This window comes from Callithrix jacchus, chromosome 5 (assembly GCF_049354715.1).
Source record: "Callithrix jacchus isolate 240 chromosome 5, calJac240_pri, whole genome shotgun sequence".
Lineage (NCBI taxonomy): Eukaryota > Metazoa > Chordata > Mammalia > Primates > Cebidae > Callithrix > Callithrix jacchus.
Genome location: NC_133506.1, coordinates 52,047,456 through 52,072,442, shown reverse-complemented (window position 1 = coordinate 52,072,442; position 24,987 = coordinate 52,047,456). Strand labels below are relative to the sequence as shown.

Below are 24,987 nucleotides of genomic sequence, written 5' to 3'. Positions count from 1 at the left end.
GCTCTAAGAATGTGTAAGTAGATTAAACTATTTCTCTTTAATTTGTCCTGCCTAATGTGGTGAGAGAATTCGTTGATGAGGTTATAAAACTTGAGACAGATTTGCTTCAATAATCTGCATCTCATTATCAGAAATATTTGGAATTCTTTTAATGAGGTGATAGCTACGCGGTTTCTTGCCTCATCTCCCATGAAGGACAGTTGTTTTTCTTGGAGCTGTTTTAAAAAAAAACCTAGCAAAGTAGTTAAGTGAGAGATGCTGAGTGGAAACTGCTGCTTTTTTTGTGTGTGATTAATATTAATTTGCCAAATAGGCCAGGAAAATAATTGCGTTTCTGCTTCAGCCCCCTTTTTTGAAAAAGGTGAAAATTCTTGAATGAAGAGCTCCAGAATGTGCAGATAATGATCTGAAGTTATTTAACTGGAAGTGTGAATTGAAAAACTCCCTTTTCCCAACTACTCTTTTTTTTGGGGTGGGGGGAAGGAGTTTTGCTCATGTTTCGCAGACTGGACTGCAGTGGCATGCTCTCAGTTCACTGCAACCTCTGTCTCCCAGGTTCAAGTGATTCTCCTACCTCAGCCTCCCAAGTAGCTGGGATTACAGGGGCCCGCCACAATACCCAGCTAATTTTTTGTATTTTTAGTCGATATGGGGTTTCACCATGCCCAACTACTCTTATATTTAAGGTAACATGTAAGGCCGGGTGCAGTAGCTATGTTTGTAATCCCAACACTTTGGGAGGCTGAGGCATGTGGATCACTTGAGGTCAGGGTTTGAGACCAGCCTGGCCAACATGGCGAAATCCCGTCTCTACTAAAAATACAAAAATTAGCTGGCGTGGTGGTGCATGCCTATAGTCCCAGCTACTGGGGATGCTGAGGCAAGAGAATTGCTTGAACCCGGGAGGTGAAGGTTGCGAGCTGAGATCACGCCACTACACTCCAGCCTGGAGACAGAGCAACACTCCATCTCAAAATAAATAAATAAAGTAAAGTTTAAGCTTTAAAACAAAACTTAACTGAATAGAATATAACTTTCTAAATAAAAATATAAGATCTCCCTTTTTGGTTTCAAAACCTGATGCAACTTTCAATTTTTTCCCATGGTGTGATAGTCATTTGGAAACCATCATTACCGACTTCCTTAATATAGGGCAGAGAATTGGCAATCATAAGCTCTGGACCCCTTTACACAGTTAACTCAGAATCCCATGCAATCAAAGAGTTGCAGGAAATGGATGCCAGAAGAGAGAAACTCAGATACTCACATTCACCTTCATCTTGATCCTTTCAAAAAATTGTTTTAAAAAGTACTATCCATATCCTGGAAAACACCAGCAGAAATCGCAAATCGCTTGGGAAAGGCAATCTTTCTGTAGGAGTTTGTGCAGGAATGCTGTGAGGTCGGAGTCAAAAAGTACCTTCTCTGCAGCTGTCCTTGCCAATGGATCTGGCCAGTGGCTGTCTAAGCTCCTGGGGGAGGTTCACTGCCCTTCCTGCTATCCCAGCCATGGGAAAGGGTGGGCTGGTTACATAATGCATTCTCTCCCACATTCCCATTGGTTCCCTCCCATCCAAATGGATGCAAATAGCCTCTGTGGCCTGTTTATCCATAGAAACCAGGGAAAAAGAGGTGAATAAACCTGGAGAACTTGGATATGAGGAGGGACACAAGAGAAAAAGAAAAACTTTAATGAAAAGAGAGTTCCTTATTTTCTTAACACCTCTAAAAATAATCCTGGAGAATGCATATTCTGTGAATAAGCACAAACTTTAACTGGGTTCTCTGTGATGACATTGAACTCTGACCCAATGCTTTGAATTCTTCCCGATGATTCAGATGAAAAAGCCACACATTAAAGGAACTTCTGCAGCTGTGGGAAGCACTGCCTACTAATGGGCTTTGAGGAGGATGTGGTGGCCAGAAAAAAATTCCAAAGCCACCCAGTGGAAATGAAATATTTTCTTTCCTGATACCTGAATACTGCGGTTTTCCAGGAGGTTTGGGTCTTACCCAGATCGACATACTTTAATACACTTCCCGTACTCATGGAAACCTTGCTAAGCTGACTTATAGGGCTTCATGGAGTTGGCAATTATTTAGTAAGCACCTACTGTATGTCTGACAATATATGCTGTGGGAACAGGTAAGCAGGTGTCCTTGATCTAAGCTCAGGATTGAAATTATGCAATAACAAAGGTTTCCCAGGCCTTCATGTAATTGATTATAGGGGCTGTGGCCCAAGACGGGCCTATGTCGTACCAGACTGTGTTCTCCATCTCAACGTGCCCTAGAGATCCTAGTGTGTGTTCCTTCACAGCCCTGCCGCTGCCTCCCACAGCCAAGTCTATTCCTTGCCAGCTAAGTTCCTGAGTTATTGCTTAAGATATTTGGTTTGGGGAACTGTTGGGTCAAGTTAAGGGGTTGACAATTTCACCCATGCTCATGAAAAGCTCTCCTAAGGAGGAGGGTAAGTAACAGAACTTCTCTGGGCTTCAGTGTGTTCATCTGAAAGTGAGAGAGCTTCACAGGGCAACCTCCAAGTTCCCATCCAGCTGCAAAATATACATTTCCCGTGACTTCTTTTCCTACTCTTACCTCTTAGTTCATGAAAGCCAAGTGAAGGATTACAGAGAAAATAACGTGTAGGTGGTTTTCCCTTCTAACTTCCCTTCCTTCCCTCTTTCCTTTTTTCTTTCTTGAAGGAAAAGAGTGAGGAGAGGCATAAAGAAAGAAGGAGTTTTGTATTATTTCATGGGTCATAAGCAATTATGCCAACTCCAATTAGAAGAAAACTTTGGCTAAGCCTGTGTTTCTCTTTCTTTTTTCTTTTCTAGAGATAGGGTCTCACTTTGTGACCCAGGCTGGAGCACAGTGGCATGATTACAGCTCACTGCAGGCTCGAACTCTCACGCTCAAACGATCCTCCCAACTCCGTCTTTCAAGTAGCTAGGATGACAGGCCTGAGCCACCACACCCGGCTAATTTTTAAAATGTTTTGTAGAGACAGTCTCGCTATGTTGCCCAGGCTGGTCTCCAATAGCTGGGCTCAAGCGATCCTCCCACCTCAGCCTCCCAAAGTCCTGGGATTACAGGCATGAGCTACCACACCCAGTCCCCAGCCTGCGTTTCTAAAGCTCTGTGTGTCTAGCAACTGCATGTTTCCTGTCATATCCATGTGCCACTGTACAATTTTTTTTAGGTAAAATAATAATATTGAGTCGAGTAAAAAACAACTCTTCCTCAGCAATGTTACCCCTGCAGTTACAGGTTTGATGAGCTAGTTTTAGTTTGTTTGAATGCACACCAGGATACATCAGTAATGTAAAAAAACTGTTCTGTGCATTACACTTGAAATCCTCTGACGTGCCTGCAGTCAGGGTCCCTGCGGGGTGTGATCTTTCCATTTGATCGATCGGAAAGAATTCAAAGCTGGCTCAAGCTGTTTAATGTGTCACAGAGAAATGAGTGAAGGTTCAGGCTTGTTTACCAAATTCTCCATCTTTCTATGGTCATTTTTAGAGGTGCTTCAGGGAAGCAAGGAGCCACTCTGTTGTTTAAGCTTTTCTGCTTTTGTTCCGTTGGTGTGAATTTGTTGTAATTCATTAGGTTTGCTCTTTTAGTTGTTAATAATGGACTACAGATAAACTCATCCCAACCCTTATTTGAGATACCCAAAGGGAGCTTAGGGAGAATGTCTTGGGTAACTGGCCCTGTCTCCCAGTGGCTGGCCATCACATCACTTTGGGGAATGCCAGTGTAAGGAAGGAGCACCTTGAGATGCTTGTTATTAATTACTGACTCTTGTGTTTCTATTCCCCTTTCAACTGTGGGGAAACCCTCACTTCTGAACCTGAGCTGGGTGGTGGCTCACCCCTGTAATCTCAGTGCTTTAGGAGGCTGAGGCGGGAGGACTGACTGAGGCCAGGAGTTCAAGACAAGCCTGGGTAATACAGGGAGAGCTACTCATCTCTACAAAACATAAAAAGAAATTAGATGGGCATGGTGGTGCACACCTGTAGCCTCAGCTTCTTGGGAGGCTGAAGCAGGAGGCTTCCTTGAGCCCAGGAGTTTGAGGTTTTAGTGAATTATGATCACACTACTGCACTCCAGTCTGGGTGACAGAGTGAGACGCTGACTCTAAAAAAAACCTTCTGAACCCAAAGTGAACATTCCACAAAGCACTTTCCACTTATTGTTAATGGCAAACACCTGCAACACACAGGCAGGACCCTACTGCTCTTTTGCCTCTCATCCCTCCACACCTGGCCTCCTGGAGTTTGAAGAGCGGGGAGCCTGGCACGGTGACTCACACCTGTAATCCCAGCACTTTGGGAAGTTGAGGTGGGAATCACTTGAGAACAGGAGTTTGAGACCAGCTTGGGCAATATGGTGAAACCCCACCCCTACTAAAAATACAAAAATTAGCCTGGCACAGGGGTGGGTGCCTGAAGTCCCAGCTACTTGGGAGGTCACTTGAGCCTAGGAGGCAGAGTTGCACTGGGCTGAGATTGTGCCACTGCACTCCAGGCTGGCAGGGGAAAAAAAGTGCAGTCTTGCATGCCCAGGGCTGGCAATGCTGTTGCAGGCACAGCAGCCGCACGTATTCTCAGGGTCGGCTCTGCTTTTCGGAGGTGTGTGCAGGAGGCTGCTCTTTCCCTGCACAAACGCTCTGTGGGTGATGTGTTTGGAAATGGTTCCTAAAAAATGTATTTCCCTTTTTTGCAAGTCAAGTTGGAGTGTTCTAATCTTCCCCTCCACGGCAGCTCTCTTACCAGCCTCCCACCTTCCTCCTTTTAAGCTAGTTCCCCTTCAGACCTCTGTCATTTCCTCCCTTAGTCATCGAAGCTCCAAAATCACTCTGTTATTATTCTATGGTTGCTTCTCCATTCCATTATTGTGTCGGCCAAGCGCCTGTCTATTCACAGACCCTTTAGGTTTTGGGGTGATGATGGCAGTCTCCTTATCTTTTTTCCCCCTTAAATGTGCTCTATAGGAAATAAAACTCAAAGATTGCAGGTTATTAAACCAGGAAACCAATCAGGAGTATGTTATGAATTTATTAGTCATAAGAATTATTTGCTATATATGGAGAAATGGGACCAGACACTCGTCCTTGGAAGCATTTAGAACAGTGCCTTGCACACAGTGGACTTTCAATATTTGTAGAAGGAATGAAAGGCACATTGTGTTCCTGAATCAAACATAGCACATGTAGTTAAATGGAAGCTGTCTATTCCTTGATTTACTATTTTTTGTGCTCATAACCACTCCTCATCCCACACGGCAACCAGCAGTCTCAAACTCCGAAAGTTTTACCTTTTTTTTTTGAGACAGTTTCCCTCTGTTGCCAGGCACCAGGCTGGAGTGCAGTGGCACAATCTTATCTCACTGCAACCTCCGCCTCCCGGGTTCAAGCAATTCTCCTGCCTCAGCTTCCCAAGTAGCTGGGACTACAGATGCGTGTCACCATACCCCTCTAATTTTTATATTTTTCAGTAGAGACGGGTTTCAGCATGTTGGCCAGGATGGTCTCGATCTCCTGACCTTGTGATCTGCCCATCTCGGCCTCCCAAAGTGCTGGGAAGGTTTTACTTTAGAAAGACAGAGTACATGATTCTCCTGCATGTCCATGGAGAAGAGCAGGGCACCACCCCAGTGGAAAAGACAGCCACCGACACTGAAGTTTCTGCATGTACCAGCTTCTGCTCTTTCCTACCGATAGCTCATTTGTTGCATAGCAGCCTGAGAGATCTAGAAAACATAAATCAGACCATGTCATCTCCTGCTTTAAGTGGGCCAGTGGTTTCCTTTGCAATTAGAGTGGCTTCAAAGCTCTCACACAGCCGACCGTGCTTGGACCTCAGATCTCACTTCTCTCTCTTGGTTTACTCTGCCTTGACCCCACTGGTCTTTTTATGGACACTCTACTCTGTTGAATGCATTCCCACTACAGGGCCTTGGTATCTGCTGTTCCCTCCACCTGGAATGCTCTTCCCATCTCTAGAGTCTTCAGAGTGGCCTTTTCCATTCATCACCTCCATCAGATCCCCGTTTTCTCCACTTTCTGGCGTTTTTCACCACCTAAAACCATGGGTCCGTTAACTCCCCATCATGCTGACTCCACTGGAATGTCAGCTTTGTCTTGATCACCCTGAACCCCCAGAGCCCAATAACTACGTGTTGGGTGAATGACTGAGCCATGGATGGTGAGTTGTGTTTTCGAGTTGGGTATTGTGTCTGGGCTGTTTTGCCTCGTGGAATAGATGAAGGGAGGAAGTCGCTGGAAAACATCGGAGGGAGGCCACAGGTCTTTGTGACCTTGATTTCAATAGCAACAGATTGCATCTAGGGCAGCAACTGATCATGAACAAGGAGGGGGCCAATTGTCAAGAGAATAGGCTGAGTTGCATCTTAGGCTGAAGCCAGGTAGGGGTTAGAGAGTCAGGAATGACCTCTGTGGCCAAACACCTGATGACTAGAAAGTGGTGCTGTTCCTATCCTCAGAGCAGGGCATATCCAGGGCTCCACCTGCACTCCCTGTAACCTCCCATTCATTCACACACACTACCACAAAGCATTTATTGAGCACCTACTTTGGGTAGGCACTGCCGTAGGCATCAGAGATGTGGCAACGAATAAGAAAGCCCAGGACTGTCCCTCACGGAGTTTCGTTCCCAGAGAGGAAGACAATTAACAAAGTGAGATAAGTTGGGATCTTAATAAGTGAAGGTAAGACAGATGAGAGTGATGGGGGTGGGCAGGTGTAGTGGGGGAAGTGATTTGCACAGTGTGGTCCAGAGAGGCCTCTGGGTGAGGTGATGCTTGCTAGAAAGAGGAGCATCCAAGGAGGAGAACAGCAGGGGAGAAGGGGAGGGAACTGAGGCAGAAGAGCTGCTGGGAGTGGGATCCAAAGGGCCCTCAAGGCCAGGTCAGCTGTCTGCACACAATCCCATTTGCCCTTGAAAGAAGACTGAGTTTGAAATGCCCTGCTCACCACCTCAGAGTTGCTAAAGGTACAAGGAGAACCTAAAACTGCTCTACACTAACAAATGAAGCCTTAGCAAGCTTTCTTGCCCACAAGCACTGAAGCAAGCCAACTCCCAGCAAGTGGCAGACACTTCCAAGCCACCACAGTCCATCGCGTTTAAACCAACCTTGAGAATGTGGGAGAGTTTTAAAAAAATTCTAAGTCTTTGCGTTGATCTTTCTTGAGTGGGTCTAGAGCCATGCCACTCAGAGTTGAGATGGAAGAGAGACAAAGAAGATTTGCTCTTTAACGGAGGCCGAATTTAACATGTGAATGATAGTCAAGCACATTTAAATGTACTTACAGCATAAACATTGAACCATCCACTCTTCAGTAACATAATAAAGGTGCTTGCTTGAAAACTGTCCCTTCGGAAAACTGAATGAGCACATAGCTTTTATAAAATAAAGTACAGATTGCAGAGAAAATACTGTGGAAAGTAGGTTTAAAATAGAATCAAATATCAAAATTCTCAGAAAATAATGGAAAATAAGTGCCAATGCTTACTTCCTTCAGTAATCCCCTTTCAACTCCTGGACATTCACTCCAGTGAGAAAATAATATTATTGGGGGAAACAAAGGCTATGTATGAAGATGCTAATTTCAATATTACCTGAGCGCACGCACACACACACACGAAAGTAAACAGAATTTACAGCAAACAGGACTGAACCACTAAAGTACATTGCAGACTCTATTTTCATAACTAAAGCATCTTGAAACTACCAAGAATCCAAATAAGAACTTACATATAATAAACCCACTTATCCGCCTTGTCTTTTAGAACTAAATTTCTGGCCAGGTGCAGAGGCTCATGCCTGTAATCCCAGCACTTTGAGAGGCCGAGATGGACAGATCACTTGAGGTCAGGAGTTTCAGACCAGCCTGGGCCAACATGGTGAAACTCCATTTCTACTAAAAATACAAAAATTAGCTGAGAGTGGTGGCACATGCCTGTAATCCCAGCTATTTGGGAGGCTGAGGCGGGAGGATTGTTTGAACCTGGGAGGTGGAGGTTGCAGTGACCTGACACTGTGCCACTGCACTCCAGCCTGGGCGACAGAGTAAAACTCCATCTCAAAAAAAAAAAACCCCAAAACTACATTTCTCGTATTTCTTGAATGGAGCTGACTAGCTGGCTGGAGTCCAATAAATCAGTGAACGAGGTGTTAGATTTACTGTCTTTGCCATGCACAATTATTTCTATTTTTGTTGCAATTGCATTGTTTGAGGCCAGCATTTCCTATCACTAATATTAGGTTAAAAAATTTCCCCTTGTTCCATAAAACAATTTTTTAAAAACAGAATAAAACAGTCTGGTAATTATACAAAATCTGCTAGGCACAAAGGTGAAAGCGGCTCTGTTGGCAACGAAGCTACTGGCCAGCAGGTAGAATTAGGAACACTTTGCAGGACCAGTCACTGTTTATATCCAATGTACAAAGGTGAACCTCAGGGTCTGAAAGGCCATCTGCAGTGGCCCTGAATGAAAGGCAGAGTTATTTTAAAGGTGAATGCAACAAAGCTAAGGACCACTGACATGACATGACCCCTTGAAGCATTGTGCTACCATTTATAAAGCAATTAAGCAACAAGATAGGCATTAGGATGAGATGGAGGCTGGACACGGTGGTGTACACCTGTGATCACAGCACTTTGGGAGGCTGAGGCGGGCAGATGACAAGGTCAAGAGATCTAGACCATCCTGGCCAACATGGTGAAACCCTGTCTCTACTAAAAATACAAAACTTAGCTGGGTGTGGTGGTGCATGCCTGAATTGCTTGAACCCAGGAGGTGGAGGTTGCAGTGAGCTGAGACTGCACTCCAGCCTGGTGACACAGCAAGACTCTGTCTCAAAAAAAAAAAAAAAAAAAAAGATTAATGAGATGGATCAACTGCACTAATATGAACTGAACACCAGTGCGTATTGTTAGTTGTTAAAGGCAAGAAGCTTAACAGCTCTTTACTTACAGCTCCTATTTGTGTAAAACCTTAAAAAATGTATCTTATGGATGAATTGATAGTTTCTGTAGGGACGCCCAAGAAACTGTGAACCGAAGATGCCTCTGAACTAGGAGTTGAAGACTTGAGTGTTTCTCGGTACTGTGTGGCTGGGTGGGGGTACTGTACGTGAACTGAGATGACATAGGCTGCTACTACATAAGGGCCTGTGGACCAGTCTAGATGATGACCCGTAAGTGAAGAATGATTGTATTATCTTAAGGACTGCCTAAACAAACAACAATATGCAACAGAGATTGTATTTGGCCTGCAAAGCATAAAATACTATCTGGCTCTTTATGAAAAGAGTTTGACAACTCCTGGTCCAAGGGAGAGAATATAATGAGCCGAGTAAGAGTGGGACTCTGAGCTTAGTCTGCCTGGGGTTGATTCCTGGCATTGCCACCTACCAGCTGTATGGCCTTGGGCAAGTCAGCGAGGCATCGCTTCCTTGTCCGTGACAGGGGATTAAGAATAATATCTCTGATTCGTGAGCATGTTATGAAGATGTAACAATGAGAAAGTGCAAGTAGAGCACTCAGCACAGGGTCTAGCATATAGATAGTAAGGGTTGGTTACTATTGTCAGTATATATATTTTATATATGTACAGATTATATATATATATTACTCACCCATAAGTTCCACCAGCGACTTTAAAAAAAAATTTTTTTTTTTTTGAGACAGAGTCTTGCTTTGTTGCCCAGGCTGCAGTGCAATGGTGTGATCTCAGCTGACTGCAACCTCTGCCTCCCAGGCTCACGTGATTCTTGTGCCTCACCCTCCCGAGTAGTTCGGATCATAGGCATACGCCGCTGCGCCCAGCTAACTGTTGTATTTTTGGTAGAGACAAGGTTTTGTCATGTTGGCTGGGCTGGTCTCAAATTCCTGGCCTCAAGTGATCCATTTGCCTTGGCCTCCCAAAGTGCTGGGATTATGGGTGTGAGCCACTGTGCCCAGCCACACTAGTCACTTGTATTATTATTAAAAAATAAGCAAGCTCCCTATTTAGTGCTTGTTTCTTTTTTTTTTTCCTGTTCTACTTAAAATTTAAAAAGGCACAGACAGATGAAAATACAACCTTGAGCTTCATTTTCTTTATGTCTGGGTAAATTTTTTAATATGATAGCCATTTTAATTTTTCTTTTTTTTGAGATGAAGTCTTGCTATGTTGCCCAGGCTGGACTCGAACTTCTGGGCTCAATTAATCTTCTCACCTCAGCCTCTCCAGTAGCTGGGAGTACAGGTATGTGCCACTGTGCCCAGCTTCTTTTACCTTTCTAAATAGTGAATCTTTTTTGATTCATGACAGATGTGAAGTCTGTCTGAAAGCTCCAGCTTTGCTCACACAATATACAAGTTAACATGAAAATAACATGTAAGTGGCCACTGTGGGCTCAGCATGGGAGGCTGCAGGCAAGGGGCTAGGCTCTGCTATCTGGAGGTGAGCGCAGAAACCAATCAGGACAGTTAGAGTGACACTGAGTGTCTTTGGGGTCCAGAGAAAGAAAGAATTAACAGGGGCTGAGGCAGACTCACATCTTGCTGCAGAAGTTTGCTGGACACAAAGTGACAGATGGTGCTGTCAATCAAGTAAGTTGATTTCTACTACAAAGTCATCATCACCCATCTTGGACAGAAACTGGTAAGGAGCTTTACAGCACATCTATTCCCACACTTAAACTTATATTAAACTTTCCCATCTCAAACTCCCATGTCAATGTTATTCCACCTTTACCTTTATCAGAAAGTCACAACTAAAGCCAGTCAACATTCTTCCTCATCGCAGCTTGCTTCCCGACAAAGCCCATTCAAACAGCCCCACAACACTCACCTTGGGCACAGCGTCCACGACGCCTGTTCCCTTCATGTCGGTGATGTGGAGCAGCTCCCCTGAGCTCTACAGCTAATATCTCCGCTTCAGAGGCAGATTATGCAATGTCACTGTATGCTTCTGGCTGGTTCGCAGAAACTGAATTCTATGGAGCTATCTGACAACTCATGGGAAGTGGTCAAAAAGATTCTCCCAGCGGGCAAACTTTCTGGAACACGCGATAAGAGTAAAATGAAAGCAGTGAAGGAGGGGAGGACCAGAAATATAAGCCACACTCACGCCTCAGTGCCTGACGTCTCACTTTGTCTATAAGTAGAGACTAACTCATTTGCTATGTGAAACCACAAAAGAAGAAGAAGAAAAGAAAACCACCGCTCTTCTGCTTTATAGGGTGAAGTTCCTACTTTGAAGAGCTCCGTGTATGAACACATAGCATTCTTGTCCTTTGAACTCTGTGGAACAACTCCCATTGAACAGACCAAGCTCATTTCCCTGATGAGAGGCCACTAGGCCAAATATCTGATAGCGGTCAGCATTTCTTCCTTCCTGCTCCCTAGAACTTGCCTTATGACAGCCAGGATAAAAGCCATCAAGCAGGCTGCCTTAAAGGACACAGTCTCCAATCTTCCCGCTGTCAGTTGCACATTCTCCCTGCTCACCTCCTGGTCTTTGCTCAAGGTACCTAATGATGAACATCTATGTGCTGGCTCTGCACTAAGGGCTATGCCGAGCCCCACACATGTATTCTCTTTCTGAAATCAAAGACTCAACCTGTGTGCTGTACTTGAAACTCCCGCTAGCTCATGCAGTTTACCATCACTTGCCAACTCTTTTTACTTTCCCTAAATTCAGATCCAATCTCTAGCGAGGACCTACACCATGGAGATACTGTGCAAAATAAGTATGTATTCTTTTTTTTTTGAGATGGAATCTTTCTCTGTCACCCAGGCTGGAGTGTGATGACACAATCTTGGCTTACTGCAACCTCTACCTCCCAGGTTCAAGTGATTCTCCTGCCTCAGCCTCCCAAGCAGCTGGGACTACAGGTGGCCCCTCACCATACCCGGCTGATTTTTGTATTTTCAGTAGAGACAAGATTTCACCATGTTGGCCAGGTTGGTCTCCAACTCCTCACCTCAAGTGATCCGCCCAGGTCAGTCTCCCAAAACACAGGTGTGAGCCACCCCACCTGGCCCCGGCCTGCATTTTTATTTAAACAAAATGGCACCCATTCTTCCAAGCCAGGCTCAAGTGCCATCCCCAGCCAGCTCTGTCTCCGCTCACTGCTCTCTTCTTGTCAGACAGCACTTTTTTCTTATTTTAAAATTTTCTTCTTTTACCATGCCTCCAAAACAAGGTCAACAGACAGCACTCAGCATCTTGTCTTCTGGTTGCCCCATGTGTAGTCCCCACAAGTCTGGGCACCAGGACATATTTACCCATTGAAATAGCTGACTCATTTCTGGCTGAGACCATCCATATTTTTATTTATTTTTTATTTTATTTTTTTGAGATGGAGTCTCCCTCTGTTGCCCAGGCTGGACTGTAATGGTGTGATCTCGGCTCACTGCAACATCTGCCTCCTGGGTTCAAGTGATTCTCCTGTTTCAGCCTCCTGAGTAGCTGGTACTACAGCCACCACATCCAGTTAATTTCTTCCTTCCTTCCTTCCTTCCTCTTTCTTTCTTTCTTTCTTTCTTTCTTTCTTTCTTTCTTTCTTTCTTTCTTTCTTTCTTTCTTTCTTCTTTCTTTCTTCTTTCTTTCTTTCTTTTTCTTTCTTTCTTTCTTTCTTTCTTTCTTCTTTCTTTCTTTCTTTCTCTTTTTTTTTTTTTTTGTATTTTTAGTAGAGACAGGGTTTCACCGTGTTAGCCAGAATGGTCTCGATCTCTGACCTCGTGATCTGCCCACCTACGCCTCACATAGTGCTGGGATTACAGGTGTGAGCCACTGCGCCCAGCTAATCCATAATTTTAAATGTTACCATTGTTAGAAATGAACTTCGAGGGGCAAGTAATTGACCTGATGCAGGTGATAGCAGTTTAAAGGGAGGGAACAATGACCCCACAGATGAACATCGTTTGGTTCAAGGTGAAGATCCAGAGGTATTAAGATAAAAATTATATTACTAATCATTAATATATTACTATTATATTAAGATATAATTCAGGTACCATGAAATTCACCTTTTTTTAACCCTAAGTCAGAAATTATCTTTCCTGGGAAAAATTCACCTTTTTAAAAGTGTACAACTCAGTGGTTTTTAGCACATTCAGAGTTGTGTAACCACCACTCCAAAAAGCAATCCTCTTTCAATTCCTGGACACTTACCCCATTAGCAGTTACTTATTCTCCTCTCGCCCCAGCCCCCAGACACTGCTGTTTCTGCTCTATAACTGACTTTGTTTATGTCTGAAATTCTCTACAATAAAAAGGATGGATAAACTTGCCCAAGGTCACACAGATAAGTAACAGACCCAGAATTGGAATTCAAGTCTCTTAGAAAAGACTCCACAAAAACTCAAGTTCAGATGGTTTCCATCACCTTGGCAAACCCCTGGCAGTGATTCTTCCCCCATACTGAAGAGCTTGCTCTTAAGCTCATAATACAGATCAGAATGCTATAATTTGCATGTCATTTTTTTTCTAGGGCAAACAACCTAAGCTAGAAAATAAAAGTAACTACTAAGTAGTACACAAAAGTGATATGCTTTGGCCCTGAAATGATACCAACTAGTTCCTATGTAGATAAATAGTTTGGTATTTTGTGAATAAGGAACTTGACTTCTCAGTCTGTTATTTGAGCCCCCACGGTTTTTCTGAATGAAAGGTGTGAGAAACTCCTCTAGACATTTTGCTGCAATCCATTAATATCTAAAGGCAAATGAGTCTTTCATGTAGACAAAAATTGCAAGTGCTATTATTCTAGGAAATTGAGTGCTTGCAAAATATCCGGTTGTTGAAGGTTGAAACAGCTAGAGTTCAAGAGAACCATTTCGGGAGGACTCTAGAGAGGTAATCTTAATGTTCTTGACAATTGTGTTATCAAGAACAGTGTTTTGGATGAAATTTTCTTTTCTGAGATAAGTGAGTCTGACCAATTCACTTCTATAGTGCCTAATACATGTGTAGGGAGGAAAATAGCTTTTCTATGTTTTTCTGTGTGCCTTTATGTTGTTTTCACGTGACTATCAAGCTTTCTGACTGGTAGCAGTGAAACATTGAGCACTTGATATTTGAATTATAAAGGACCACTGAACACCAGACTTTCAATGTTCAAAACATTAAAGGCTTGGCGGGAAATTTCAGGATGTAATCTCATGAAGATTATTTGTAAAAATAGCTCTTTTGGTCAAAGCCGAATTTCGTGAATTGGCTGGGCAAGGTAGCTCAGGCCTGTAATCCCAGCACTTTGGGAGGCTGAGGCAGGCAGATCACTTGAGTTTAGAAGTTCAAGACCGGCCTGGCCAACATGGTGAAGTCCTGTCTTTACAAAAAATACAAAAATTAGCTGAGTATGGTGGGGCACACCTGTAATCCCAGCTACTCAGGAGGCTGAGGCACAAGAATCATTTGAACCCAGGAGGTGGAGGTTACAGTGAGTGGAGATCGCCCCATTGCACTCCAGCCTGGGGGACAGAGTGAGACTGTCTTAGAGAAAAAAAAAAAAAGGAAAAAAAGAATTTCATGAATTGCCAACAAATTCACCAAATATCCTGGTGTAGAGATAGTACTGGGAGGGCTGGGGAATCTGCAGCCACTCTAGTTTTTAGTGATTTTTGTTTCATCACCCAAGTTTGGACCCCAGAGGTTGACTGGGAAAACGAATTAGGGCAACAATTTAAAACAAGGATGCAAAGGAAATGCTCTGGGTACAGAGTGGGGACAGGAAGCTGGAGAGAAAGGCCGAATGCTGGCGAGAGAGCAAGAAAAGCCAGGCGGAAAATGATGCTTCCAGGCAAGCGGTCCTTATTGGGGAGCAGAGAGAGTGGCAGGGAGTTGCTTGGCCAAAAGACGCCTATGAAAGAGGCTTCACGAAGTCAAACACATTCAGGGAGCAGAAACACCAAGAGCAAGAGCTCCAGGGAAAGGCCAAAGCAATTCAGGATGAAAGAAAGAATCACAGAGAAACATTCAAATAGGATGGTTTTACACAAGTTTTTATTCTTTAATTCAAACCTGCCCAGTCCCTTATGCAAGTGTTTTTTTTTGAGACAGTCTTGCTTTGTCGCCCAGGCTGGAATGCAATGGTGCGATCTCGGCTCACCGCAACCTCTGCCTCCGAGTAGCTGGGATTACAGTCATGTGCCACCACACCTTGCTCATTGTTTTGTATTTTTGGTAGAGATGGGGGTTTCTCCATGTTGGTCAGGCTGGTCTCAAACTCCTTATCTCAGGTGATCTGCCTGCCTCGGCCTCCCGAAGTGCTGGGATTATAGGCATGAGCCACTGCACCCGGCCTGTGCAAGTTTTTAAATACTTGGTCCCATTTTATTTTGAGACATTGGCTTGCTCTAGCTGCTGAGGCTGGAGTGCAGTGGCTTGATCCTGGCTCACTTCAACCCCCGTCTCCCTGTCTCAATGATTCTCATGCCTCAGCTTCCTGAGTAGCTGAGACTACAAGCATGACCCTACACCCGGCTAATATTTTTCTATTTTTGGTAAAGATGGAGTTTCCTATTTCCCAGGCTGGTCTTGAACTCCTTACCTCAAGCTATCCATCTGCCGTGGCCTCCCAAAGTGCTGGGATTCCAGGTGTGAGCCCTGTGCCCGGCCCCTTAGTCCCATTTTAGTTACTCTGTTTTAGTTCTCTGAATATAATCTGCATTTAGTAATTCCGCTAGGACCCTGCAAATCTGATTATTTTTGCTGATTCTTACTACGATGGCTTGTTCCCTCATATACCTGACTGTGATAATCCTCAGAGGTTTATCAGGGATAATTATTTGAGGACTGGGGTTAAGATGTGTTCTTGTACAGATAATCTGTGCAGGCCTCTGCCAGATACTTGTGGCCTGCATCAGTTGGAGATTGCTTTAAGATCCCCATCTGATTTTCTCGGAGCAGTAGAGGTAGCATAAATTGTTCTAAACCTGCTTGAGGAACAGTGTGTGGATTGAATTATCAGGAGACCCTCCCTTGTGCCAACACAAGACACCCTCTCCCCCAAAACCCCTGAGTCAGCACCAAGCAGGCAAGTGTTTCTTGTTTCTTTCTCTGAGGCAGGTTTTTTTGGTCAACTTTGTCCTTTTACTGAAGGGGCACCTTTTGGGTTCCAGGCTTTCCTGGTCTTGATAAAAGTTCCTTCTGTTCAGAGATCAGTAGGTCACAGGTACCAACGAATACCCTTGGTGCTCCAGCACTGTGAATCATCTGGATTTGTGTTTTGTTTTCCTCTCAGAAATTCCTTTTTTTTTTTTTTTTGAGACGGAGTTTCCCTCGTTACCCAGGCTGGAGTGCAATGGTGCGATCTTGGCTCACTGCAACCTCCACCTCCTGGGTTCAGGCAATTCTCCTGCCTCAGCCTCCCGAGTAGCTGGGATTACAGGCACGCGCCACCATGCCCAGCTAATTTTTTGTATTTTTAGTAGAGATGGGGTTTCACCACGTTGACCAGGATGGTCTCGATCTGTTGACCTCGTGATCCACCCGCCTCGGCCTCCCAAAGTGCTGGGATTACAGGTTTGAGTCACTGCGCCCAGCCAGGAATTCCTTCTTTCTTGCTAGTTCAGCTATCCACCATTAGAGATTTAGAAAAAGTTCTATCCAGGTTTGTATTGAAAGGGCTCTCGAAGAATCTGGTTTGCTACCTTTTTAGAAACAGATGTCTCCCCTTAGGAACAATGGCCTCCTCTCTCCCTGAAGTCTTTATCATCAGGCATGAAAATAAAGCGCTTTACTGGTGAAAGCGCATGTTGGAGATTATTTTGATTAAGCCCTTTAATCACAGAAAAGGAAGCTATATCCCAGAAAGACGACTTGCCCTACTCCTTACCAAGTCAGTAACAGAGCTGAGCTGGACTTCCCCTCACGTGGCTTTTACTAAGGACAACCAAAGTGTAAGCAAAGATGGCGTTCTCTGAATAAACCAAAAAAAAAAAAAAAAAACCCAAAAAACGGAATTATACTCAAGTTCTTTAACTTCATAGATAGCACAGGAGCAAAGATACGGAGCTAAAGGTGATCCAGCTGTAGAAACCTGACTTCTGGAACAAGGTTCAAAAGAAAGTGTGAACTGTACCAAAGTCATACCTGCTATTTGTGAACAGGTGTTCCGATGTGGGAAATGTTCAAACTAAGTTCCAAAAAAATCAACTGGCTTATCAGTACATAAAAAAAGTTTATTTTAGAAATCACATATCTATAAAAAAATAACACAGAGGGTATAAGTTTGTATCCTGTCCAGTTATTATTCATTGTTTGAATGGCAGAGTGTTGCATGGTACAATTAACGAGATGCAGATACCAAGTCCAAATAATATTCCCGGCATTTATACTAGGCTCAAAACACTATGACCTTTAAAAGGAAAACAAAAAAAAAAAAAAAAAAAGGAAAAAAACAAACCCCAAAACAAAAACCAGCTATTTTTGAAACACATAAAAGTATGATGGATCTTTTAAAATACAGGTCCTGAAACTACAGAACCATTGCTGAGACGACTCCGAAAACTATAAAACGTGGGCATTATTTTAATTCATGAACAACTGAAAGGATCTAAGGGAGTGCCGTGTGGTCATTTCAGTACATGAGCCAATGCAGAATGGCAGGGAAACATTAAATCTCTGTTTCACAGTTTAATAGGCTGAAAGCCAAAGGAAAAAAAAAGTGCAAAAAAAGAAGTGGGGAGATTTGTAATGCTTTTGGTAGAACTGGTTATCCTTGTTCCTATGAAGCAGTAGGTGTCTTTTAGCCTTATGAGAGTAGCATCCACAGATGGCCAAGTTGAAATATCAGAAAATCAGGATGCAAAATACAACCGGAAATTTACACTCACTATGGAACAAAAAATATGGCTCTTTAGAAATCTGAGCTAAAACCCTGTGATTTAACATGTTAAGATGCTTAAGACAATTTTACACATCAAGGAGTTAAAACAATTCACAAGGATGACTAAAGCAGAATTTTTACCCAATAACTTCAATAAGTTCCTATAATGTAAAGCAATTACTTTTACTTCAATCTATTTACTATTCTTATCAAATGATCCCAGATTATATTTCTAGGTACTTCTACCCAGATCATAAGGTACCTGTTTTTTTGGGATAAATATGAAGCAAAGTTTATGTTTGTAGGAGGGGAATTCAGGGTTCTCTGACTCAGCGAGAGCTGAATCCAGAGAAATATTATCTTCAAAAAAGTTTCGAGAAAAAGAAAACTTGTATCAATTGGCTAATTCCATAAATCTTCTGAGAATGCAGTTACTATGTGCATCCATGATGAAAAGTTACAGTTCATGCTGAAGAGAACTGAAAAGATTTGAAATCACCTAAGAGCAAAGTCAATCGTTATTAATGATTCATGAAGATAAACAATACCTGAGAGCAACAGCAGGCTGACCTAATTTAATTAGATGGATATGTTTTCAGTTGTTTTTCATCAAATCACAATCTTATATAGTTACTAAAAACAAGTATTGCAGGTATTGATAGATAATGTGGGCAGTATGTTGAAAGATACTGTTCTATAAATCGTCAGGAAAAACTGGCCATTAATTTTATTGAAGTGAAAAATATGTAACACTAAAGTTGCAGATCTGAGCTTTATTATCAGAATAACATCATTTCAGGATTCTCTAAAATGCTTCTGATATGGCACAAAACTCTGGAGTCTCAGAGTTGCATGCCTACTTATCTGTTCAAATATACCTGGAAAGGAAATACACAAAGGGTTTAGCAGAACAATCAAGAAAGCTGTCAAAAGAACCAAATGAAAATCCCTCATGACAAAAGCACTTTAATACCCTATCCTTCTTCAATCAAGAGATCAAAAGAAATGGCAAGGCCTGTATTTACAAAACTGATGAAAATCACACTGTAATAATCAGTGAACATAGCACTGCACAGGTCTGTGTTTCCAACTTTTCCCACCATGATTCTACATCAAGGTAAAAAAAGATTCTTTTATACAAATCCAAGAAGGATGTGGACAGAGATGGCAGCACAACTGTCAAAGATGGTGCACTGACTTACGACCACAGCTGGAGACAGGACGTGGGGGAGGAGGGCAGAGTTCTCGAGAAAGCCCCCTGTGGACAGGGTGGGTCAGTCGGTGGTGGATCTCCGGTACCAAAATCGCGCTCTGAAGTCATCGCTGCACGTCATGAACCCAGGGTTGGTGGGTGAGTGCACTATGCAGCGTACAATGTTGTTGTGCCCCAAGGAAAGCAGGTTTCTCCGCTCGGCCGTCCTAGAGTCCCAGCAGCAGAGACTGATCGTCCTCTCGTCGGGCAGCAACACATAGTCCTCGGTGTGGTTAAACACAGCCTGTGTCCGGTGCACCTGGCGTCCACTCAGACCCGCACCTGCCACAGAGACCAAGAGGAAGAGCTTTCTAAATCCACATCTTAGACCCTCAGAACGTTCTAGCATTCAGTATAAAAGCATTTTAAACCTGTTGAAGTGATACACCTTGTACACTTTCAGAAACTCTAAAGTACAAAAAAGAAAGACCAGGAACAGTGGCTCACATCTGTAATCCCCATACTTTCGGAGGCTGAGGAAGGAGGACTGCTTGAGCCCAGGAGTTCAAGACCAGCCTGGACAACAGACAACAGAGCAAGAGCAAGACAGTCTCAAAAAGAAGATAGGCCCATCACCTGAGGCAATACTGTTACTGTCCTAATATACTCTGAGGCATAAAAACACATTTTTATGATAGTTTTAACCAACTTTATGTTGAGTACATTTTTTCACGTTTTTTACTAGATGCAAAGTGCCTCTTGTTTAGAAGCAACATTATTTATTTAACAATTCTTTTACTGCCTGACGTTTAGTTTGTATCAATCATAAGTAATGTTGTAATGAACATCCTTTGTACAGAAAGCTTTACTTCCTTAGAAGTAAATTCCTACAAATAGAATTATTGAGACAAAGTACAGGAATATCTATCCAAAAGAAAGCCTTTTTATGACTATGAATAAAACACATATTTTTATGTTTAAAGTACCATATAAAAAGGAAAATAAAAACTGCTTGATGATTACACCGATCAGAGGTAACAGTCAATATTTTGGTGAATACCCTTTTGAAATACCTAAGTGTTATGTGCTCACTTGTAAATTTTTTTTTTTAAGATGGCGCTTCACTCTGTTGCCCAGGGTGGAGTGCAAGGGCTCACTGCAACCTCTGCCGCCCGGGTTTAAGCGATTGATTCTCCTGCCTCAGCCTCCTGAGTAGCTGGGATTACAGGCATGAGCCATCACGTCTGGCTAACTTTTGTATTTTTAGTAGAGATGGAGTTTCACTATGTTGGCCAGGTTGGTCTCAAACTCCTGACCTCAGATGATCTGCCCCCACACTTGGCTTCCCAAAGTGTTGGGAATACAGGTGTGAGCCACTGCACCTGGCTTCATTTGTAAATTCTTTAAGTGAGAGCATTTGTCATAAACTATTAACATTGAAGCATATGTAGTACAGATCTGTAAAGACAGAATACAGCTTAGTGGATAAAACCACAAACTCTGTGGTCAGATGTGGGGTTCCACGCTTACTAGTGATGTGAACCTGGGCAAATTACTTAATATCCCTCAGCCTTAATTTTCTCATCTGTTCCATGGGGTAACGACAGAACCTACCCCCTAAGGCTATGAGGATAAAAAGAAGAGAATGCACAGGAAGCTTTGCAGTGCAAACGCTCAGCCAGTGTTAGCATGCACGCTTATTTTAAAGGTGCATGTTGTCCACGGATGCATAATGGATTTTCTCAATGCTTCTTAGTGGACATTCATGCTGTTTCCAACTTTCAACCACTCCAGATGATGTTGGGATACACAACCTTTTATGGGCATGTACCTGCTTGTCCAATTACCTCGTTAGGTTGAATTTCTAAGAGTGGATACAGCGGGTCAAAAAGTATGTATTTAAAATTTTGATACAACACCAAACTGCTGAAATATTTTACTGCTGACTCTGACCAACAAAATATGATTATTTCCTTAAATCTCTATCAATACTAGATAATACAAATCTTTCAAATGCCTAAAATCTGATGAACAGACCAGGTCCCCATATTCATTTCCTGGGTCTGCAGCGAGTCTGCCCATCTTTTCTAGTATTTACTGACCATTTTTCTTTTATAAAGCAGCCTCCTGTCCTTTGTCTCCTTCTCTCTCTAGTTTGGGCTCATCTTTTTCCTATTTGAGTTCTCTTTATACATTAGGGATATTAACTCAATGTCTAACATCTGTATATATGCTATGGCTATTTCCCCTTAGTCCTGCATTTTAATTATTTACATTATTTTTAGTTAAGTTTTAACGTCCCAATTTCTAATGTTTTCTTGATAGTTTTTCTCTTTTCATTGTTTCAAAAACCCTTTGAATTCTAACTAATTATTAAAACTAGGAACAGAAATCTTAACATGCTGACATGACAGGGGCTTGAGCTGTGAAATGACAAAAAATGAAAAGGGGAATTTGCCTATAAATTCAGCATAATCACATTTTTGAAAAACCACACTGCTCTTCCCCACTAAAACAAGCCAATCAATCTCATACTACTATAAAACATCCAAAACATTCCTACAGCAAATATATCAGCTCTTGTCAGTAGGCTGGTGGGTATCTGTCCAGATAAAGCACACTCCTTGAAATAGTTGTAACTTCTAAAGGGGGAGTACTTTTCACATTAACTCTGATCACTTTTGTATCTTTCTGCAACACACATATAGTTGTTTAATAATACTTTCCAGAACAACTGTATATAATTGTTTCAATGAAGTCACCAAGAATTATGATAAAAATGGCTCTTCCTAAGATTTGCTAATTGTACCAGAAGCCAGAAAGATGGCAGGGAAGCAAACTGGTTGCAATGAGACAAATCTAAGGCAGATTATGCTGCCCTCTAGTGGGTCAGATGTCACCGACTCTTCAACGCAAACAACACAGTCTAGTCCCTTTCCAATACTGTTTTCTTGTGATTTTTTTGAGTTACGCTCCTGGCAATTTTACTGTACAATACAAACATAACTCAAAATAGAGGAAACAGTCAAATTTTCTGGAGGCTTTCTACTAAACAATCATCTTTGGTGCTACAAGGAACATAAGACACAGTGTTTTAACATTCAGTATGAAATAACCAGACTTGGGCCCTACTAGTGATAGGATAAACTTAAATAGGTTTCATTATAAAAAGACTCCACAGGTACAACTTTTACCAGTAAGACCAACAAAAATTAATAAGAATTCAATGGACGTCATTCTTTTCTGTCTGCTGAGCTTACTTTATATCTGCATTCAGAACGCACGTGGTTTCCTTTGACCATGGGCTAAGATTTTTACCTCTCAACCATCTTTCCCTAATGTATATATTAATAATACTGATCTGCTACTTGAAGCTTTTCTCTGGATTGCTTTCACGTTTCTGTGGGAAGAGGGCAGGCCAAGCTACAAATGGACCACCAGGTTCTCAAATGTTACTTGCGTGGAATCCAGACCTAGTCCATGGTATGAGGTGCTGAAAACAGCGGTTAAGAAAGCACAGTTCTATTTCCAGCTCTCTTACAAACTGTAGCCTTGGCTAAACGGCTTCACCTCTAAGTCTTGGTTTCCTCTGATCTAAGAAAGGGGTAACATCTGCCTTAGACTTACTGTGTTGCTTTACTGTGGTGTCCTAAAGGAGAGTTCTCGAAAGTGTAACACTACAGAAACATTAAGTAACATCAACTTCTCACATACCCGTGTATCTGACCAGTGTTCGTCCTGTTGATATTTCCCAAAGTTTAGCTACAGAGTCTTTTCCACTTGAGAGAATGTATTTAGAATTTTTGGAAAAAATGGCAGAACAAACTTCAGCCCCATCGTGTGCTTTTTCAAAAGTTGTGATGCATCGATTTGAAACACCATCCCATAATTTGATGCAGCCGTCCTTGCTTCCAGTTACGTACATATTGGCACTAGAATTGTAATTAACGGAACATATAGCATCGGTGTGTTGATCTTGAGGATTGCAAGAGACAAAACATTGAAAGGTGTTGATATCATATAGACGAAGAGTAGGATGCTGAGTTCCAACAAGTATAAAGTCTCCAGAAGGATGAAAAGAGATGGAGCGTAACATTTCAGCTTCCTGTTAGGACAGAGACATTAACACAAGTGACCAACTGGTGAACAATTAAATCCAGAGGAAATGTGGAAAATATCTGGCTGATGAAAAAAGTCCATAAAACAATGATTAGATATTACAGAGGTATTGTAATGAATAAAAGCACTTTCTGGAATACATCAAAGTATTTTTTGAATATATTTCCAAAACTAAGTATTTACTGGTTATATTCCAAAAACTACAGAAGTGAGCTTCATTATTTGTAAATGAACACTGAGTGAACTCAGGATGGAGTATTATCAATGATGCACTCATGTATGGTTACTGAAGGTATAAGTACAACTTGTACCTAAGAGCTTCTTTAATTTGCTCTAGGGCTGCAAATATTGAGTAAGAAATTAAGTTTGTTATTATTTTTTGCAGATAGGGTCTTGCTCTGTCACCTAGGCTGGAGTACAGTGGCATGAACACAGCTCATTGCAGGCTCAACCTCCTGGGCTAAAATCCTCCTTGGCTCCGAAGCCTGAGTAGTAGCAACTACAGGCACGTGCCACCATGCCCAGCTAATTAAAATTTTGTTTTGCAGAGATGAGGTCTCACTGTATTGCTCAGGCTGATCTTAAAACTTCTGGGCTCAAGTGATCCTCCCACTCTGGCTTCTCAAAGTGCTGGGATTACAAACATGAGCCACTGCAACCAGCCTACTTTAATTATTAAACAGACAGAAACCACTACGAAAACATTAGTGTTTCAGCAATGCATATTCAAAATAGGGTGCCAAATGTCACCTTGCTAGTAAACAATACTTTCAACTGAATGGTTTTTCTTTTATTCGTATAAGTTATATGTTAGTTTAATTGGTCACATTTTGCTTTTAACAGGGATCTGCAACCTTTAAAGAGTGATATGGATTCCAAACCCTTCAAAGGGTCAGTTTATAAACTCTGACCAGCCAGAGGAAGCAGGCAGATGACAGTATGTGCCAGCAAAATCTGATCTACAGGCTATCTGTCATGCATCCTGGTTTGTACTCTTGTTTCACAGGATGATCATCGAGACTACTTTTAAAAAGAGAATAGTCATACGGTAGCTCACTGTATTTAAGAAAAAAACGTAAAGCTCCTTTCCAAAGATTCCTACCTGAATGTATTTGAAGGCTCTTTTTGCTGATGGTTTGGAATAATCAAATAATTTAAGAGTATAATCCCTTGAACCAGAAGCCAGAATCTGTTCTGTTGGGTGGAAAGCGAGGCATGTGACTTCATCCACATGGTCATAAAGAGTTCGAATCACTGGGTGGTTTTCCATATTTTGTTGTGCGGTCTCATTCATCATGACCTAGACCAACAAGAAGAGATGCTCAAGGTACAAAACGTGTCTGAATCAAAGTACACAATCCACAACTATGGCAACTAAAGCCAGTCTGAACTATACTCTCATTTTTCCAAAAATGAAAAACAGAAGGCAAGCAGTAAGTATGGGACTGGAATTTTTACCTCTATTGGCATGGCACTTTTGGCTAACATCCTCTCTGTGTCAAGTATCTTTATCGAAGCATCAGCAGACCCAGTAGCTATTAACTGTCCATCTCTACTATAGGTAGCTACACGGCATGGTCCCTTATGTGATGTGACATAGCATGTTTCATACTCAGAAGCCTCTGGGGACATAGTCTGGACATCTGCATCAAATTCCAGGTCAATTCCTGTGCCAGGGGCAACAGTATCTGAACGACCAATTGCATACTGCACTGCGGTGTCATCATTTTCCATTCCTGAAAGAAATAAAAATTAAGGGCATAACAAGTGTTTTTTTTTTTTTTTAAAGGCCAAGACAAAATTCTAGATCTAAACTGGAAAATTGC

General features: G+C 42.3%; 2 protein-coding genes across 5 annotated transcripts in view; both read right to left on the bottom strand.

The window, feature by feature from the left end:
* The window catches only part of CASS4 (Cas scaffold protein family member 4), a 44,627-nt gene extending 33,523 nt beyond the window's left edge, over positions 1 to 11,104 (bottom strand). The window contains exon 1 of one of the 2 annotated variants that reach the window (XM_002747700.6): positions 10,866 to 11,104. In XM_002747700.6, the coding sequence (XP_002747746.5) occupies positions 10,866 to 10,901 (36 nt within the window). In that variant the 5' untranslated portion in view covers positions 10,902 to 11,104. Of the gene's footprint in view, positions 1 to 1,267; positions 1,467 to 10,865 lie in introns of those variants that run through there. The other variant, XM_008996159.5, reaches the window with a different exon arrangement.
* Positions 11,105 to 17,185: 6,081 nt separating this feature from the next.
* Positions 17,186 to 24,987, bottom strand: part of CSTF1 (cleavage stimulation factor subunit 1) — a 12,139-nt gene continuing 4,337 nt past the window's right edge. For all 3 annotated transcript variants that reach the window (XM_008996151.5, XM_008996152.5, XM_002747698.7), the window contains exons 3-6: positions 24,620 to 24,897; positions 24,264 to 24,461; positions 22,757 to 23,147; positions 17,186 to 19,384 (exon numbers count right to left, since the gene is read on the bottom strand). In XM_008996151.5, coding sequence (XP_008994399.1) covers positions 19,125 to 19,384; positions 22,757 to 23,147; positions 24,264 to 24,461; positions 24,620 to 24,897 — 1,127 coding nt within the window. In that variant the 3' untranslated portion in view covers positions 17,186 to 19,124. The remainder of the gene's footprint in view (positions 19,385 to 22,756; positions 23,148 to 24,263; positions 24,462 to 24,619; positions 24,898 to 24,987) is intronic.